Source organism: Camarhynchus parvulus, chromosome 2 (assembly GCF_901933205.1).
Source record: "Camarhynchus parvulus chromosome 2, STF_HiC, whole genome shotgun sequence".
NCBI classification, from domain to species: Eukaryota; Metazoa; Chordata; class Aves; order Passeriformes; family Thraupidae; genus Camarhynchus; species Camarhynchus parvulus.
This window is the reverse complement of record NC_044572.1, coordinates 9,898,835-9,919,323: the sequence shown is the minus strand read 5'-3', so window position 1 is coordinate 9,919,323 and position 20,489 is coordinate 9,898,835. Positions and strand designations below refer to the sequence as shown.

Sequence of the window (20,489 nt, the reverse complement as noted above, 5' to 3'; positions counted from 1 at the left end):
TTATGGCTCTCCACAGTTCCCCGAAAGGAGCGTGAAGCCAGGTGGGGGTCGGGTTCTTCCCCCACATAGCCAGCGATAGGACAGGACACAGCCTGAAGCTGCGCCAGACGAGGCTCACGTACAACATTAGGAGGAATTTCTTTCTGACTGGAATGGGCCGCGCAGGGAGGTGGCGGAGGCGCCCTCCCTCAAGGTGCTTAGCACAGACTAGACGTGACACTCAGTGCCATGGTCTAGTCGACCGGGTGATGTTCGGTCACAGGTTGGACTCGCTGACCTCAGAAGCCTTTCCCAGCCCAGCTAACGCTGTGGCTCCCTGTGTTTTGAACACGATCCCCTGCCCCGAGAGGGTCCCCAAAGCCGCCTTTCCCCCACTCCGCCTTCAGCGCCGCCGCGCGCGGGAAGGGGCGGGGGCGGCGGCCAAGCTCTCGCGAGACGAGACGGGAGTTCCGCTGCGCGCGCGCAACGTCGGCCGCGGGAGGATTCGAAAAGTGGCGGGTGAGGGAGGGACTGGAGCGGGCGGGGGCTGGCGGCGTCCCGGAGTGTCCCGGAGTGTCCTCAGGTGCCTCGAACTGCCCACCGGTGTCCCCTCCGAGCGGCTCCCGGGGCTAGTGTCTCCTCCGGCGGTGCTCCCGTGCGCCGGGGGCTCTTCTACGCGCGTGTCTGCCGGCCTCGTTCCGCTCCGCTGAGGCGGCGCCGCGGTGTTGGAAGCGCGTCCCGCGGGTCCGTGAGGCTGCGGCCGCTCTGAGGGTCCCGCGGGTCCGTGACGCTGCGGCCGCTCTGAGGGAGCCCGAGGTAAGCGGTCCGGCTCCCCTTTGCCTGCCCTGCCCCGGGTGATTCGGGACAGGGCCCAGGAGCGGCCCCCGCCCCGTTCTGTGATGTGGCTTCACACACACTAAATGCTGTGTAAGTCGCTTTCCCACCTGGAGAAGCACGCCAGGAGACGCCTGGGATGGAGGGAATGTTTACGTAAGCAAATGAGGCTCTTGGTGGCCTTGCCCATTTCCCATGGTTTTCATTTGATAGCCGAAGGGAAGAGACTATTTTACTACCCCTCAGTGCTTCTGGTACAAATAAATAGTATTGTTGGGAATTATGAGTAGCTTAAATAGTGAGTGTGTGCTGGAGAATACATTGTGCTTTTTAAAAATCAAAGTATCCATTAACAATTTGTTCTGCTTTAAGGCTTACTTACTAAAAAAAAAAAGTAGGAAAAAAAAAAAGAAAGCAAGCCCTGCAGCTCAGTGATGCTGTGAATCCAAATGCTGATTCAGATAATTAAAATATATTGGAGGGGAAAACTACTTTAACTATGTAGTTAGTACATGTATAACTCCTGTAATATATAACATATATAAATATATATAAATGCTATGTATATAACGGATATATGATGACAACAGACCAACATGATCTTGTTTTGATATACAGTACCTTCTCTGATGTTATGTTTTGGTTGTAAAGTAGGGAAGACCGATTCCAGGATGAAACGCGAAGCATTTTTGCAAGTTGTGTCTAAAGAGTCAATTGAAGACTTCCTGCATTACACTCAGAGTCCTGTAAGTGAGCCAGTGTATATACATAGATCACTTCTGGAGTCATAAGTCTGTTACAGGTGCAGAAGTCATGTGACAAAGGGACAGAAACTATTTGTCTGGTACTTGCAGATGTGTGGTAATGATTGCTGTAGAAGAGAAGTTCAAATGGCACTTGAAGAAGTATAGGCTGAAAAAGTTGTGGAATCTGAAATATGAATGTTTATAAACCAGCTAATTTTTGATATTTGGTTATTCCACATACCATTTTTAAAAAATAAATAATTAGTATTTGTGTAATTCTAAACAAATACTGATTTCGTGTTGTTGTTGACATTGTTAAATTTCAACCCATGAAAGAGTTTATTGGTATATAATGAATAAGAGTTAATGTACAAACATAGCAGAATTGTGTTTCACTAGTATTTGTTCATTCATTTGGTAGTTTGGGCTGTCCCCTTGTTCTTTGGTCCATGTTTAATTTTAGTTGAATTGTTCTTTTTATCACTGAATGCTTTAGAGAAGGGGTAGATTGCTCTTTCAAAATGAAGTGTGGAGAGCACAGGAAGGAACAACAAAACAAATCCCCTGAAATCTACTATTAAAAGTTCATTCTCACTTTGTGTACATATTGCTTAATAATGAGAAATAGTAATTTGTGTTCAGGTGTTTTCCACTCAGCTTCAATCCGTCTAGTGTTAAGATATAACTGTGCTCTTTTAAGCATCTTTTGCTTGCTGCCATAAATTATATTGTGAGGTTTGTTTCTTAAGCTTTCTTATGGGTAGTACCTCTCCTGGTAGTACCTTTACCCTGTGGCAGGGTAAAGTGGATCACTTGACCTCTATGTGCAGAGGCATGAACTGATTTAATCTAGCAACCATATTAAACCACAATGTTCTGCATAATAAGCTTACAAAGTTTGTTTCCCAAACATCCTTGACTCTTTCCCCAAGAAATTTGCTATTTCTTTCATTTGTGTGCCTGTATGTAGTTATGGATGATAAATTTATTATCAGATTGCCTTTGCCTAAAGTCTCCTTTGTAGCATAAGGGAACATGAATATCCACATGACTTTTTGACTGTCCAAGATACTTCAATTATTTTATTAATTTCCTTTTGAAGCCTGCAGCAATGGAGGATGTGTGGCCATGTCTTGTCTTAGTATGAGGATCCTCCTTTTTGGATCTCCCTTGAAAAATTCTTGATTGCTTTTCTGGAGGAGGCTGTGGTTAAATAAATCATCATTAAACTTCACTGCTTTCCTTAGTTTTTGTATTATATTTGCTACTTAGTTGATGCTCTAGCCTTAGAATTTGCCTTTTAGACTCTCTCCAAAGTTCAGTTTTTAGCATCACTTCTTTCAGTGTCTGTTTTCTACACACGCACCAACCTCCTTTTACTTCCCCCTTGAATTTTTCTTTCCTGCACTCTCAATATTTAGATTCATCTGTGTCTTCTAAAATTCCAGGGCTTTGCTAATTTTCCTTCAGGGTTGCTTGTGGGCTTTTCATTTTTTCCTTTGTAATATTTTAAAAATGTCATATTGTGGTGCTGTTCATTCAGATCTTGAGCAGGTGCTGTTGTTTTTTTTTCCACTAAGTCCCATTCCAATTCAAGAAAATACATAATTTCTTAGACAGAAAAATAGGAATCACAGATATGATTATCATTCACTGTCATCCTTTCTCCTCATAGATTTTGGAATAATTCTGTCTCATATCATCCCAAAGAAAAATCTTAAAGCTCTGATCTTATTATGAATTCATTCTTTCTGTTCAAAACGGTACAGTCTTAATATCCTGTCTTTTGGGTTTGTTTGAAGCACAGGGCTGCAGAACTCCCTGTGAGGCCTTTGGTTTATTGTATTTGTTTTCAGTTGTAGAATAGAAGAGAAATTCTCTTATAAATATGTAACAGGATCTTTCTTCTCATACCCTTCTGGGAACTTTGTAATACTTACTGCTGCTTCTTTCATTCTTTTCAGTTTTTACCTTTGACTTTTTCTTTTTGATGCCTTGCAGTGTATCTGCAAACTAAAAATAGATTTATTTCAAGATTATGGGAGTTCTATTTCCTCTGAAGTGTTTTTGATCCAGTAAACCTTCACTTCCATATTGCAAATTACATCTCAGAAATTATCTGTTCTTTCTCTTGGCTGAGCCTGGTCATCCTTCTTATCTTTTCTCTGCATATTCCCTTTCCTAGCAGGTTGCCTACCCTTCTTTGATGCTAACAGACTCCTTGTATCTCTGAGGTAAATTCTTCTAGCAAATTTCTTTTTAGGAAATAGTTCAGATCAGCCTTGTGGTGCAGTCTCTACTGAAAACTGATGGTGGCTTCCCTGTCAGCAGGGCTTCAGCAGGAGGTGTGGGCTCAACAGGCTCAGGAGCTGGGTTTGATGAGGGGCTTTAAAATTTTACACTGCAGTGTGCAGAGCTCTGATGTGTGCAGATCATATCCCAAATTAGTGCTTCCCTATGGCTCTGCTGACTGCTATGGTTCCAGTCCTTGCCTAAGGATTTTCTTTCAACAGCCATCATCAATTGATATTTAAGAGAGCAAAGACATAATCAGGGACTTAAATTCTGTGCAGTTTTGAGCTTCTTAGCCAAGGGTATGGAATTGTCATCATTGCTATCAAGGGCTAAAGACTTTTGTCTTAAAGGCAGCACTCTTGCTTCATGATAAAGAGTTAACTAGCAGGAGTTTCTTATGCTATTTTAAAAAATATAACTTCTAGAAGGTATTTTATCTCTAACTGCAGAGGAATATAAGTTAATCATTAATGTAGAAACCCAGATTAAATGTAGAAAATATGATGATGAAGTATAAGCCACTTTGTTGATGTGGGATTGTGTGGTATCTTCTGACCATTTATAGAAAAATACATGTGATCATTTTGACTTGAACGAGCTACTTCAAGAATTGCCAAGGAAGCAGAAAGAAGTGCTATGGCAAAGACTGACACAGCTATTGACAGAGAGCTTGATGGAGAACCCTGTGGAAACATGGCACAGAACTGGAGATGATAAGAATGAGGATGACATGGAAGTTGAGATAGTTCCAGAAATGGTAAGAATCTTGTAAAATGAAAACATGATGTGTGTTTTGTGTTTTTTGGGAAATAAAATGGAATATTTCCATAACATCTGAAAACATGCAAAGGTTATGAAATAAGGCCAGTTCCAAATATCACCTTTCTGCCCATTTTTTTAAATGACTTAATTTGTGCTTGGGTTAAGCTGAGCTTATGATTGGTCTATGCTCTAAAAGACTAGCTCTGCTGATAATTTTAATTATGAAAGATGTGACTTAGTTTTTCTCAGTAGAGTTGAATGGGCTTTTTCTATGTCTTACTTTAATAAACAAATGTTAATGTTGCACATGTTAAGTTTAAGTAGCTGGCATGTAATATAAGAAATTCACTACCTGATTTTTTCACTACCTCATTTTATTTGATGAACATCATGAAGTCTAGATTCGACTGTGCCTTCCACAAATTTAGAATACATAGAATTTTTCTGACTCAGGCCCTTATATTCTGCCTTCTGTGCTGTAATTTATGTAGCCTTGAGAATACAGGGGGAAAATGTTATTTAATTTTGGGGGGAAAGAAAAGAAATGCAGTGGGGAAATCATTAGAGAAACCTAGAGGCTTGTAGAAAAATCAGTCATCTGTTCAGAGGCCTGTAGAATCACACACTTGGAGTGGAAGTCACCAGATGTACGCATCTCTGGGTTACACATGGCGCTGCTAGTTAGGGGCTTTTCAGCTCTGAAATGGATATGTATTTGAGTGGGTTTGTTGCAAATGAGGATTTTAGTGCAGGAATGGAAACACATGCAGTCACAAAGTTATCTACTAGCTGGAGCTGAAAACCCTTTTCAAACTTTTTGGAAAGATGTACTTTAAAATCTATTTTTTTGCCTCTTATTTGAAAGGTTTTGCGTGGCAGTATGCTCGTTCTTCAGAAAGGAAGCATAATAACAATTCAGCTTTGCTCTCTGTTGCTAAGGTTCATTTCTTGTTTGAGTTATTTTCTGAGTCCAAAACAAACTACAGAAGTGTTTCCTCAGCATTGCTTTCTTTCAGAAACAGACTGTAGCAGTGATCCAAGGAGTGGCAGCTGTCGTTATTGCTTCCATACCTGCAGTGGATGAAAATGTAAACTACAAAGCTCTTGTAGAATGCGTTTTTATCCTAAACGGTGAGTGCTTCTCTGTACAGAATGCAGCATTTTACAGAGGCTGTTTGATCTGACTGAAATCCAGCTGGCCTGTGAAACAGAATTCACAGGAGAAAAGTTGGTACTGGTTTGAGTTCATATTTATGAGACAAAATTAAGGGAATGTTTACCTAGAAATCAGCTGCACAATTTAGATGTTGGAATGTAAATAGTTTTCTTTCTCCCAGCTGTTCACCCAGTGGGAGGTAACTTTGATTATTCTGTATTTTTTCATTACTTTTAAGGGAAACTCAATATTTCATTGTTACTGGTCCAAAAACTTGGGCCAAACCTTAGAGTTGCCTAAATACTGCAGTGAGCATAAGCCATGAAAGGGTGTAAGTGTGGCAGGAGCTAGCTGACACTGTGAGGTGTAGTTAGTGTGCTAACAGACTGCTGTTTTACAGGAATGACTTGGTTCATTGCAGTAAATAATTATTTCATTAATCTTGTAGGTATCCTTCCTGCATTATCTACATCTGAAAAAATCCTACAGGACGCTATCCAACGTGTGTGTGAAATGTGGTGGGAGAAGGGACTGGAGGGAAAGGAGCAGCTGGGGAAGACTCTGTTTGTCATTCTGCTGACAAAAAGCCTGAATAAAGCTGCTATGGTAGGCTGAGGCTATGTTGACTTTCAGGTTATTATTGAATATTTCAAGAAAGATAATCCCTCCAATAAAACACCGCCTTCTCTAGGACAAATTTTAAAGGTTTTTGGCATCAGTTTCACAAGTGAACTCGATTTTAATTTTTTTTTGCGTTCCTTTTAATCTTTTCACTCTTTTGTCCAGTCCAATGGCCAAGGTTTTTATTGTAACTAACTTTTTGTCAACTCAGGTATTAAGTACTATGTTCAGCTAAGCATAGAAACAGCTTTTGTGGGAAGCTTCATTTCCTCTTGCTTTTTATCTTTCTACAAATAATTTTTCTTTCATTTTTCAAAATGTTTGAGTTACTTGGAGTATTGTGATACACGTCTTTTGCACTAACCCAATGGATGTATCCTTATTTCTTTCTCTTGTTTTTCCCTGTTAACTGCATGTATTGTATGAAGTTTAAAAAGTGCAGTGATGTAGTTTTAACATATTTTGCATGGAATAGCCACTTTTTTTTCTTGAGCATATCTTCATTTGTTGGAAGTCAGAATTTCTGCAGTTACATATATTTTTCTCAGTAATGTGATGAAATAAATATTAATAATTTCACAATCTGTAACAATGCATTTCAAGTTCATTATTTAAAATCCTTTCAATGCAGCTCTGCATTAAATCAAAGATTTATGCATTAAAGCAAAGCTTCTCCACTCTAATGTGGGCTTCTTCTTTCCTGTCAGGGTGCAGATATAGTTCGTGTATGGAATCTACATCAGACATTACTTTGTTTTGATTATGATTCAGATGAGAGTAATGAAGTCAAAGCCTTGTTGCTTCAGTGTTTTATGAGTGTAAAACACATTAAGAAAGAAGAGGTAAGCCAGCTTTTATCTTACTGTGGTTTTGTGCCAGTGAGCTTTGGTTGCTTTTAATAGTTCTGCAGTTTGTCTTTTTTTATAGTACAGTAGGTAGCAACATGAGAGAAATCAGCTCTGTCTCCAAGCTATAAATGGTTGATACTGTTTCATTTGGAAAACTTGTTTCTATTCCAGACTAAAGTGTGAAAGTTTATGTCTAAATCTTCAGTCCTGTTCTTTTATCCTGAGGCAATAAGAATCAAGTGCTTTGCTTCCAGTGCATTTCCCTCGATACTTTAAATCATTCCCTGGTGTAATTCTTTTCTTTTCTTTTATGGCAGTTTTTCTTTTATTCAAGGCAAGTAACTGTAACAAAATAATTTTCCTTCTAAATGACCTCATCTAGAAGATTGTGTTGCCATATTCTGTTTTAAAAGTAGCATAAAAAGAACCCAGCTTTACAGAAAAATAAGAATTACTTTATTTACCTACATAGATTTCTCTCAGTGAACAGTTGCTGTTTTGTTGCTTAGATTGTACCTGTGCACCAGAATTGTGGCATCCAAGGTGCTTAGGTGACCAGACCACATGACTTTGTCTCTGAAGTTCTAACTCTTCCCTGCATATGTAAAATAGATATATTCCTTCTCCTGTGGAATACATGAACTTCTGTCATAAAATGTGCCCTGAGATTGCTGCATGATTGTGGTGTATGTCGTATTAAAAATGGAGATAGCAAAGGAATTAGGTGAAATGGCTAATAGAGCAGGATTTGGATACCTGCCATGAAGTTGGTGGGGTTTTTGTTACTTACATCTAATATTTTAAGCTGTTCTAGTTTTGACTAAAATTGTGATGTACCAAGGCAATATGAGAGGTGGGAATGGAAGAAGAGAAAATGTGGGTGGAAAGAAGAAAGACAAGTAAGGCTTTATTGGCAGAGTTTACAATTTATTTTGTGTCCTTGGTGTATTTCATTTTAAGCTGTTTTTTGTCATCTGGAAAAAGTGTGTACTTGTGTGTGTTCTCTGTCACAGAATTTAAAATGCATTATCTAAGTTTGATTCTGTATTTTTTATTTCTTCTGTTATATTTGAATCCACTGTATTATTTTAATATTTCATCTTCATATAGGCACAGTAAATGATTGGCAATTATATATGTAAAGTACGACTGCTATCTAGGCTTCAGAAGCAAATCCCTGTAGTTCTTTTTTTCTTCCACATCGTGTGAGACTTTTAGTATAACATGTTAATTTCTACACAGCTTTTCTGAAGGAAGTTTGCACCTTGAATCTTTGAGTGAAGGAGAGTATAAAAGTTGTGGGTTTGTTGTGGGTTTTTTTTAAATATGGGGAGGGAAAGTAGACTAAAAATCAGACTCAATAATGTATATTTTTCCCAGCGTATTAAAACTCATCCATTTTGCTCCACAAGAATGTGCAGATTTGACCACACTTTGCACATTTTGCTTTCTTTGCATAAGATTTTTCTCTTTGCTCTCCAGGGATTTCTGGTTCTTGATATTTTGTCACCTTTGCATTTTCATAGGCCTGTCTCTTTCTAGGTAGATCTAGAGAGCACCTTACTGCATTCTCTGCTCTGTCTGCTCATTAGTGGTTTAGATCCTGAATTGTGGATTCTTTGCTTTCTGGCTGGAAGCACTGACTGAAAGCAGCCGCTCCCAGCTGGAGCCAAAGGGCTCAGCCATGGCCAGTGGTGGGTCTGCCTTGGAACCCACTGGCATTGGCTCTATCAGCATGGGGAAAGCTTCTGGCAGCTTCCCACAGAAACCACCTCTGCAGGCCTCCACCACCAAAACCTTGCCAGCCCAATACATAAGTCACTTTACATCCTGGTGGATAACAGTTCAAAATAAAAGGAGAACCATAACCCATTCTGGAAAGATCCCAGCACAGGGTTCAGTTAAATTAAGTGTCTAAAATAAATTTAGACATCTGTGCAGGAGCATAATCAGTGCAGGTCCTGGGAAGGATTTGGTTGCTTAAGTGAATGACCAATGCTACATTAAATGACCTAAGTTGCCTCAGACATCCATGTGGGGCTGGCATGTAAAACACTCATAGATTTCTGCCTTCTGGAAAACCATCTGGGCATGTAAAGTTGCTCTGTGTTTAGGGTGTGCCATATTAACCCTACTCAGCAGAGTCAACAGAACAATTCAGCTCCATAAAACAGTAACTAAACAGCTGATCACATAAAACACTCTTCAGACAATTAACATTTCAGGGACTTAAACATCCAAATTCACATGTCTCAGTTTGTGAGCAGAAATCCAACTTCACTGTATGAACTTCCAGTACTTATCCAGAATGGTAACCAACTTGGATTTTCCTAGCTCTGCAGACAGGAGATTCAAAGTGCTCAAAGCATTTACCTGTTGCTATGAGGCCATTGTACTTCAGTTGCAAGTCCTTTTGTTTGGGATTTTCGTGCTGTGGGAGTTCAGTTGTAGTGGTTACATGCCTCATGTATGTTCTCTAATTTCCCTTCCTGGTTCATTTCACTGATGCTAGATTTCTTGTAGCAACAAGAAACCAACCAACACTCCCCCAGTATCTCTGCTGGACCTTTTTTTTGTATCCTCTATTGCTTCTAAAATGCATGTAGTAATACCAAGTATCAACATGATGTATGAATTGCTTTGAGTTGAAAGTGAGCTTCTGTATATCAGGCCTAATACTCCCTTTAATGCCTGCAGACTTGTTCTACAGTTCCTAAGAAAAGTAATCCTAGATTTTCAGAGTACATATCCCAGTGCACAGTACCGTAGTAGCTTAAGCTGCTATAACTCCAGGTTGCAATGATCCTGTGTTGCCATGGACTAGCATTCCTCTTTTCCTTTTCACAGTGTAATGTTCAAGCAGCAGTATTGTGGGTTGATTGAAGGAGGTAGCTGTTTTCTCCTAGTAAGATTATTTTTCAGGCAGATGAACTGTCTGGAATGGTTCATAATGTGCAAGACCAAAGGAAGGGAAGGGTCAGGAATGCAGTGTATCTGTTCTAAATCAGATTAAACCAATAGAGAACTGCACATTTATTGCACCTCATTGCAAGGTCAGGGAGTTCAGTGTTTCTGCCCTCCCAGGCTGTGCTGTTTAACATACAGTAATATTTCTCAGAGGCTTATCATCAGGCTGCATTAGTGGAGTGATCCTCTGAATTTATCTCTCTGTGATTTATGAAAACATTCTTGTTCAGATGGGGTTTTCAGTCAAACAGCTGCAGTGCGTGTTCCTGTGTTTTAGAGGTGGGTCAGTTGTGCTCTTTCCTTGCTCACCTTCTCTGTGTGTATAGAACAAAGTCATGTGCTCTGTGTGCACAAGCACAGCAATACCAGACACCCAACACTGATGCTGCATTAGTCCCAAAGATGACAGTTCACAGTCTCATTCACCTATCACCAGGTTATCTCTCACAATAATGAGAATGCTGTTACCAATAATTATTGCAGATCCATTAATCACAAGCAGCAGATTAAGCTAGAGGCACTTATCATTTTCAGGAGCAGGCTCAATCTTTTAAAACCTAAGGCTAAAAAGAGTTGGTTGAAAGCTATTTTTGGCTTTTTATCATCTGTCTTGCTGCTGGGATTGTAGAGGATGAGATGAGTTTGAGTTTGTCCTCATCCTTGCCTTGTTGAGGAAAGAACTGTAGGTCAAAACTCCCTTGACCTTTTGTTTTGTCAGGGATGTTGATGTGTGACATGCCAAGTGGGACTCCTCTGTGTTTATATTAGGCCACCAAAGTTGGAGGTAGAGACAACTCTTGACAACAGGAAGGATTCCATCAGACCTGAAGCCAAAAATCTTGACATTGTATTTAGCCTTTAGGTCTTGATTTTTATGAGCTTCTGAGTTACTTCTTCACCCAAAGGCACTTCAGCTATCAATTGCACTACAGGGCTATTTCTGACTGACTGTGCTTCCATCTCCCTCTCCATCTCTGCGAGATTCCAACTCCAAGTGTGTTTGGCATTCAGTTTTCTGTGTTTGGTCTTAGGTGTGAACACAGCTCTTGGCCCAGCTCTCAGTGGAAATGCCTCTGAACCTCTGCTGTTTATTCAGTGACCCTTTTGCACTTCTGCCAATGTGCTCTTTACTACTTCACTTCCTTTATTAATATTCCTAATTTATTTTTGGCTAGAAAGCTGACAGATACAAAGGACCCTTATGTGTGATCAGACATTTTGAACTCCTATCTTCGCCTATAAGCTAAGAGTGAAGCTGCCTGTACAGATACTGTATAAGGCTCCAATTCCTTGGACAGATCTTGCTGATTCTGGGAGATCACTGGCTTATTTCCTTCATCCACAGCCTTTTGTTACAAAATTCTATTGCTCATCAGATTTGTCATCATTGTTCCTGACTTGTTAAAATGGAAGAAAACTAATTTGGGAAAAGCAGTTTCTGTTTTCATGAATGAAAGCAGCTCCAGGAGGTTCACAACATTACCTTTCACGTGGCAAGAGGAAAGGAAATGTCCTTGCTGATCAGAACATTGAATTTCCTCAGTGGCCCAGCTGTTCTCCATGGCTTTGTTAAAAATGTTCCTGCATGCAGTGCTGGTAGAGTTGTGGTGTTTTATTTATGCCTTCACCATCATTTCAGTGTCATCCTGGGATGATATTGGGATATTGGCACTTGGCAGAGCTCAGTGCTCCAGCCTCGATGCAGGTGCTGATTGCACAGTGTGCTGCCATTCTGGAATGCTGCTCAATTGAAGGCACACCAAACCAGAAAGGACATGGAAAGAGTGGAGGCAGATATGTGATGCATGTGTTCATTTGTTCTGTGTTCTTTCTACGCTATGAATAAAAGTAGTGCTTGAATTCTGTTTAATAATTAAGAATCTTAAATATTTTTTTCCATTTCACCTATGCATTTTAAAATTAAAGATGTAATTTCCTTTGTATTTGCTGATTTTTGAGGTAGCTCTTAAATTGCATATTCTTCTGACCTTTGAGTTCTCTTTGTTTTTTCCTCTTTTCCCCTCCCCACAGGGAAGAAGACTCTTGAGTTTTTTGTTCACCTGGAATGTAAACTTCATTAAAATGATACATGGAACTGTTAAAAACCAATTACAGTTCTTTCCAAGGTATGCATCCCAGTAAGAGTCCTTAATTAGTAAGAGCTTGTCTAAAATCTTGTTTATCTCACTCTAAAAATACCTAGTGTATTGAAAAAATATATCAATAACCAGAAACCCACAAATCTTCTGAATATTACTGCTATATTGTTTCAGCAACTTCATTTAATAGGAGCTCTGACGTGCCTGGTGTACAGTTATAGGAGCAGTAAATGTTTATTTGCCATTAGCTAAAGCAAATTACTTTGGATAGAAATTGGACTGCATTATTTGCAGTGCTTGTGTGAGGGTTGCAGGTCCATTTCTCCTTTAGTAGGGTGTTCCTATTTTTTCCTACAAGCAATCTCTAATTGAATTTTCTAGGTTTCTATATAAGAAGTGACTTGCAGGATAAATCATAGCCTGAGAACTTGGCTGATGGATGAAAAATATGGAGATTTTTTTCTTTGATTTAGTTGGTGAAGTATTGCTGAAGTAATTCTGTGTATTAAAATCAGAGGCTTTCTAATGCTTTCATGTAGAATAATATATTCCTGTACATGTCTATAAAGAATTTCAGGCATTCTTCATGAGAAAACTGGTAAAGTATCTCTCTGAATTTTTTGACTCTCCCACCATAGGAGATATTTCAAGTATCATGTAATAATGCTTGTGCTCATTAATTAAGAGTTAACTTGGTAGTTATGGGTGTAGACTTGAAAAAGAGAATTTCTTCTAAAAACCTATTTGATGCACAGAATTAAGAACAATATTGGTTATTATACAAAACTTCATGTTTCACCTTTATGAATTGTACATAGATATGGTTAGTATGCTTTCTTGACAGTGTTTCCTATATGGTAATACAGATCCTTGGTGGAATGCATTTCAGAAGTTTACTTCAGGGCCTGGAAGAAGGTGTCAGGAGAATTCATAGAGGTAACACTATGCTTGAAATTTCATTTGGATAGTTTTGAATTTCAGGGTGGGAAAGACTCATGACTTTCCACCACAGACAGGTTCCTTTAACAAGCCTTAAAGAATTATTTCCCTAAGGAAAGGGCCCCTTCAGCATTGTCAAGGAGTAACTATATGTCATGCTTTGAATGTTTTCCCACTGAGATCAGCTTGGCTGCAGCTAAACACCTTTCATTCTGCTGCTGAAATATTGGTTCACACAAATATGCATATGCACAATATTTTGCATAAACATACCCGTTAAATGAATTACTGAAGCTTTTATTCAGCATATGCAAATCTGTATAGTTGATAGCTCAGGTATTTATCTAGTTTTTGTGGATTTCTATGGAACTTATTAAAGGCATAATTACAGATCACAACAATGCTAGAGCAAAATTTCAGATACCAAAGTACTTTTATTTACCCTTTTTTTAGTTTCTGCCAATTGGATTAATTCTAGATTCTGAAATTTTGATAATCAGTTGAGGCAGACTGAGGCCCCCAGCATGGAAAACTTTGGGCAAGGCAGAAGCCAAGTAAGAAATAATAGCAGGTACTATTTTCAGTTGTTTGTTTTAGGGAAAAATATAGTTGCTGAACAGCTACAGTACTTATTATTGTTTTATTGTGTTAACAGGAATATGTGTGTGTTTTACTGTAGGTACTTGAATATAACTGCATTCAGGATTTCATGCATCATGGAATTCATCTTCCCAGAAGTTCTTCTGTTCATTGTAAAGTTAGAGAGGTAAGTTCCAGGAAAGCATGACATGAACTAGTAGCTTCAAAATGAGATCAGTTGCTACAAAGTAGAAAATTTCCATTTCATACTAAAATACCATACCAGGTGTGGCTGGGATGGAAATACTTTCCTTCAGAGCAGGCTGTGTTTGGGGTGTGCTGGTAGCACAGTAATGTTCTGGCTGCTGCTAAGGCAGTGCCTGTGTGGTCTCAAGGCTTTCTCCTCCCCACGTATTCCCTTGGGAGTGGGCTGGGCATGAGCAAGAAGTTGGGAGGTCACAGCTGAGACAGCTGACCCAAATTGACCAGAAGGATATTGCATGGCACACAACCATCATTCCCTCAGCAAACTGAGGGAAAGTGAGTTTTGGGGAGGCAGCCATGGCTGTGAGGCTGGCTGAGAATTGGTCTGCTTGTGGCAGGTGGTGAGTGATTGCATTTACATCACTCCTTTGGGGATTTTTTTGGTCCTCTTTGCTTCATTTATTAAAGTGTCCTTATCTTGACCCATGAACTTGCTTTTCTCTTCCAATTCTTTTTCTTCCTCACTGAGCAGGGAGTGTGTGCATGGCTGTGAGTGTTCAGCTGGTGACTAGTGCCAACCCACCACAAATACTTAAAAAATAGCATATTAGGAGAAATTATGTTAGAACAAATTATAGGAGGAACTTGCTTATAGTTTTGCACCAGATTTGTCTTTGCTGCTCAGAAGTAGAAGGGGATTTTCCAGAGTGCCAGAAATAGTTTTTGCTGTCTGTTGTCTGAGCTTTCTTTACCTGTAGAATTGACCTTTCCATAGATGATCACAGGGATGAACAGTCATAACCTTCTTGAGGCAAACTTACTGATGGGTCTGAAATGAAGTTTGGCTTTTTTCTTTTTATTGTATGTAGGGGATTTACATAGGTTTCTAGGGACAAGCTTTGATTCTAGTAGTCTGTCTGTGGCGTTCAGTCGCGAGCAGAGCATTTGAAGCAGAATGAGAAGTGCACAAGCATCTCTAAGACATTTATATTTGATCAATGCCTCTTGCCCTCCCATGCTTCTTCCCAAATACCCGGACTCTAGAGTGTATGCTGTGTGCAATATACAGCTTGACATACCAGTGTGTAATACTAGAGTGGGTTTTTTGTTTGTTTTGGTTTGGATTTTTTAGGGTTGGCTTTTTAGGGAGTTTGTTCTGTTTTGTTTTCTCATAGCTATAGGATTTCCTTGTCCTGTGATTCCTGATCGATGGAGCAGGCTTTTGACAGGGCATTTCATGTTTTTCAGACTCTGAGGCTTATGATCTTGAAAGAGGACAGTGAATAACTATGTCTTTGGGCTGCAGGAGGAGTAGGTCTTGGAATAAATTTGAACTGACCACCAGAGGGTCAGCTTCTTTTCAAATTTTGTGTAATCTTGTATTCTGTTTTCCAAGATCTTCAGGGAATTATCAGTGCTGTATTGATCAAGGCCAGAAATGTTCAGAGGATCATCTTGTCTCACTTTCTGATTAATTACCAACCTTAGAACACAGCTCAAAGTGCTCAGTGTTTCAAAGTGGAGGAATTCTTCATATCAAGTTACATTACGTCCTTTCTCGTATTCTGCTCTGGTCTTCCACTTTCTCTTTCTTTTCTGCATAATTCAGATACAGAAAATAACAGGATTTTTAGCTAATTAAGCACAGTTTTGAGTCCCAAAGAGTACTGATACTTGCTTTTCATCAATGCATAAAAAATGTATTAGGTTTGTACATGTGTATTTGGGTGACTCCACTTACCAGATAAGTTTCTTTGTTCTTAACAGAGAAAAAGTTTATTTATCTGTGGTTCATAATTTCATGGTTTCAAAGTATTTCTACCAGTAACTTTAAAAATTATTTTTTATAGTAACAAAAATGTGGTGTTGCTGTGAAATTCTCTAGCCATGTCTTTTTCTTAGTTGTAGATCTTTATATAGACTTAATGACTCTATAAAATTATAAAATATTGTATTTATTAGATTGTTTTAATTTTACTATTTTTGAGACTTCTCTACTAAGATATAAGTCAATTAACATGTTTAGTTTTATAATTTTCATATTGTGAAAACTCTGGTCTTATATAATTATGAAATGCATCAACCCCTTACCACTTCCTGAATGTAGAATGTTAAAATGGTTTTGGGGCCTGTTTTATTTGTTTTTTCTTAGATGCTGAGTTATTTTCATAAACAAAGCAAAGTCCGTCAAGGAGTTGAAGAAATGCTCTATAGATTGTATCAGCCCATCCTCTGGAGAGCACTAAAGGTAATTATCCTTTTCAGAAAATATAAATGTCTTTCTCCAGCTATTAAATTTTGGGTCCCTTCCACATCTTCTGTTTTTATTATTTGCTTTTAAAATGAATGGCCACAAAAACCAAAATGAGTGTTTACTGTCACAGATGTAGCTGAGTAACTTTTTAAGTTGTAATTAGGCATAGCAAGCGCAATAATATTCTAATTTGTTAATATAATTTACTTGTAAAATTCACTTTTGTTTACAGGAACCTAGAGTGCTTTCCAGGGTTGCAGTTGGTATTCTTATCTTCTCAGTCTGAAAATTCTGTGTAATCTGGTATTACCTTTTCCAAGATCTTTAGGGAATTATCAGTGGTTTATTCATCAAAGCCAGAAGTGTTTAGAGGATGGTTTAGTCTCACCTGTTGATTAATTACCAGCCTTAGAGAACATCTCAGTGAATTTATTGGAGTATTAATTTAGGAAAACTTTTATTCTAGTTGTATTGTATGGACAGGCATTAATGGTATGGATGTGCTTTCCGAATGAAATTTCTTATTTGTAGTTCTTTCATGGTGTGTGCATGTCCTTCTGTGGATTGCATGCATGGACTAAAGGGGACCCACTGCAGTTTGTCTACTCAATTACACTCTGTGATCAAGAGGAGCCAAGCTTCCTTCTTTGTGACGGCTTTTATTTTGTCTGAAGTTATGAAATCCCTGTTTATGACAGCGTACACATACAGCCAAGTTAATTTCTGTCAAACATTTACAATTTCATTTACTGGTTGGTCATAAGCATCTTCTTTAGAAGTGAGAAAGGCATTTGAAATTCTCAGAGTTGAAAGTATTTACTATTAACTTGAAAAGTTGTTTACAATGGATTTTATGAGTTACAGCAAGGAGTTGAGAGCTGTTTGGTTTCAACAGAACCCTGTGGTAGACGTGGGAATATGAAAAGTTATTGCTAGCTCATTATCTTATTTGGTCTTACATTAAATGTTTGATCCCATCCTTTTAGAATTTATATAAATAAAGAACCCTATGGATGAAACATTTATGTCCTGATGCCAGAGAATAATAGCTACAAATCATGGCTTCCTTTGATTTCTACATTTCTGTCTCTAAAAGGAAAATAGGGGTTTTAACTGATTTTTGATAAGTTAACAAAATACAGTGTTCCATTCTTAATGGACTTGCTGCCTGTCAGTGAAGGGTTGTAGTCACTTGCCAAAGCCCAGGACTCAGATGTGAGACTAGGCTACTTTTTGGGGGAAGATTCTGTCAAACTTTATGAAATCTGCATATGTTAATTTGGAGAAATGTACCAGAAGGTGTGTGATCTAGAAAAAAAAGATTACTGATTGATTTGCAGCAAGGCAACAGGAGAATTCCAGATTCCACAGGTAGTTGAAATTTTTAACAGCTGCTATTCATAATTTGCACATCCCTAATGGTTCCATGGCTAGAACAAATCATACAGTACTGCATGAAGTATGTGGTGTTTTGAACTGTTGCTGTGACTCAGAATTACCAGCAGTTTAAAATACAGAACTAAGAAGGGAAGCTTATAACTGTTCTTATAACTGTTACGGATTCTACTCCAAAGCTTGAAATGTCAGTTTAATTTTAGATAACTAGTTTGATGCTCCTATTTTAGCCAAATCCTTAATTTAATATAGTGAAGAACAAATTCTGTTCTAGAATACTGTTTATGAAACAGAAAGAAGAGGCCTTGTGTGTCCTTTCTCACAGAGAGCAAAAACTTACTTCAGGTGTAAGAACACAATGAGTTCCAGAACTGTTGATGCTGAAACTACTTGATTTCATCTCTGAAAGCTTTAAACTGAAAATGCACCTTTTGTAATGCAGGTCTGTGGGTTTTTTTCAGTTGCTTGTTTTGCAAGTAATTAGATTGCACAGGCTTCTGTTGGGCTTTTACCAGCACATCTTTTATAAGCCTTTATGCAACTCTAAGTTTTTATAATATAAGCCCATATGTAACTTCATGTTTTTTTTCATGTTCTTATTATGAAAAGCAAGTATCATATAAACATAAAAGAGATGTGCAGTAATTAGTTGTTAGTATGAGAAGATATATGGATACAAAAATACGATTGTTTAGTGTAAGTAGTGATTAAGCTATTTGTTATCAAGCTGAAAAAGTCAAGAACCACTCCTCCAGGAATTCAAGCTGTTGAAGGAAGTGACTCCTTTAAAGTGTTTGGTTGTCTTTTTTTATATTTTTTTAACATCCCACACATTTAATCTAACATGTCCTGAGGAAGTAGTATTTTAAATAATTTGAAGTTAATTTCAGAATCTGTAAGACCAGTTAAAATTTAAAAGAAAGCTGTGAAAATTAACTGAATAAAAAAGTAAATTATGGTTTTAAAAGGTTCTGAAAATTTCTCAGAATAGTACAAGCATAATGGTCAAAGAAATATTAGTTATTTAAATTACTGCAGGCTCTGGCATGGAAAAGTCAGTGTGGATTAAAATAGGCCATGAATTTAAAGTCTCAGTTTCTACCTCTGTGAAGACATTGTACGAGCCTGAATATGCAAATACATTTGGGATAAATTCCAGTTAATTAAAGGCAGGAATTTGAACTGTGGGTACTCAGTTCAGAATTAAAAGTGAGCTTAATGGAATTCAGTGTAATGCACTTAAAAAGTTTATGGAAATTAACTTTCTGGAATGGCTATGGTAGACAAGGTCTAGGTTATTGCACAAAACCACATTTGAATTAATTTTCACATGCAATGTTAGTGCAGAAGAGCTATTTCACCCTAAATTCACATATTATCTTGTTATGTGTTAATTCTTAAATATAGACAAGCTCAGAGTTAAAGGATTTTCTACTACTTTATAGGATAGAATTAAGAATTAGATCTTTTCACCTCTAAACAAGTCCCTAACTAAAGAATGTACTTATGTGCTTTGTTTGCTTTTATAGTATTCAATTAAAAATTCCTTGTAATTTTGTTGACTTGAAGAATTTGGAATGTTATGGTTCTACTTCACCATATCAGGATTGGTCAAGAAGAGAAACCCAAAAGAGATTGTAAATGAAGTAATTGTTACTAATTTCTTTGGTGTTTTTCTTGTTTTATTTCTCATTAGTTTATTTAAGTGTAAATATTACATGGTTATTGCCATGTTCCTTTTCCTTGCCTTTGATCTCAGTGTACTTTATCACAAGGGAAGAAGAAAATTAGATGATTAGCATAGTCAAGAATTTCCCTGAACTGTCTCATCTTGCTGTTAAAATTAGGCCTACTTTGCTTGTTATATTGAGAGCTTTTATTTTTTTTATTGGACACAAGATCTGGACAAAATTCTTCTTTCCAAGTCTTCTTTCCAAGAGCAGTCAGTAGAGGCTCTTAATCACTGCAGTGCTATCTCTGATAAATAAAATGTAGTTTGGTGGTTAGATTTCAGCATTCTCCTTGAGATGCCTTGAATTTCTTCATGGTTCCATTTCCTGCTCTCTTTTTCTGTCCTTTAAGAGTCCACAGGATCAATTATCTTTCACTGAATAAGTGTCTAAATATGCACCTTTCTCTTTTTCCTTTTATGTGTTTGTGGCTCTACAGCCAGTAAAATACATGGTGGAGTACAGTGAAAATTGTTAAATATGGTAAAATGTTGTGAAGCTTCCCATAGATTTTTGATGAGCTGCCTGGAGCTCAGAACATGGTCCTAATCCTTATGTGCAGAGATGCAGAACTGAGTAAGTTTTTGCTGGATAAGTTACGCTCCAAGCTTTCTGGTACTTAGTTACTAAATACTGTTTTCTTGAAGAAACAGGCTTGAGCTTTTCAATTAAATCACCTGTCTCTTGACAAGGCAGTTAATTAATCCTGTCTGATTGAATTCAACAGTCTTCTGTCCTGAAGAGGAGCTCTAAGGCCACCAAGAGAAATCCCAACTGCTTTTAATTTATTCAGCATTACAGAAAGGAGAAGGTCTCTGACTGTGATTCCTCAGGGTCGTTGCAGCTGATGTGCTTTGAAAGCTGATTGTAACAATAACTCAAGGTTTACTGAATGGGCAGAAATATAAGATAAAACATTAAAACTCTTGTGTGACTTCAAGTTCTTCCATCCATTTGTAAATTAATCTCTTCCATCTACTTAATTAAAAACACTTGTTTAAATGTTTGGAGAACAGTATTTGACAGGATACATCTTTGGATATTAACAGTTGGTCCTTATGGAAAAAATATCTTTTCCTCC

The 20,489-nt window shown here is 38.0% G+C and overlaps 1 protein-coding gene across 3 annotated transcripts in view; it reads left to right on the top strand.

The window, feature by feature from the left end:
• The first annotated feature begins 508 nt into the window (after positions 1-508).
• Positions 509-20,489, top strand: part of NCAPG2 (non-SMC condensin II complex subunit G2) — a 46,964-nt gene continuing 26,983 nt past the window's right edge. For 2 of the 3 annotated variants that reach the window (XM_030943099.1, XM_030943096.1), the window contains exons 1-10: positions 509-795; positions 1,465-1,559; positions 4,420-4,611; positions 5,633-5,747; positions 6,221-6,378; positions 7,101-7,235; positions 12,240-12,334; positions 13,174-13,243; positions 13,926-14,012; positions 16,182-16,277. In XM_030943099.1, the coding sequence (XP_030798959.1) occupies positions 1,485-1,559; positions 4,420-4,611; positions 5,633-5,747; positions 6,221-6,378; positions 7,101-7,235; positions 12,240-12,334; positions 13,174-13,243; positions 13,926-14,012; positions 16,182-16,277 (1,023 nt within the window). In that variant the 5' untranslated portion in view covers positions 509-795; positions 1,465-1,484. The remainder of the gene's footprint in view (positions 796-1,464; positions 1,560-4,419; positions 4,612-5,632; positions 5,748-6,220; positions 6,379-7,100; positions 7,236-12,239; positions 12,335-13,173; positions 13,244-13,925; positions 14,013-16,181; positions 16,278-20,489) is intronic. The other variant, XM_030943097.1, reaches the window with a different exon arrangement.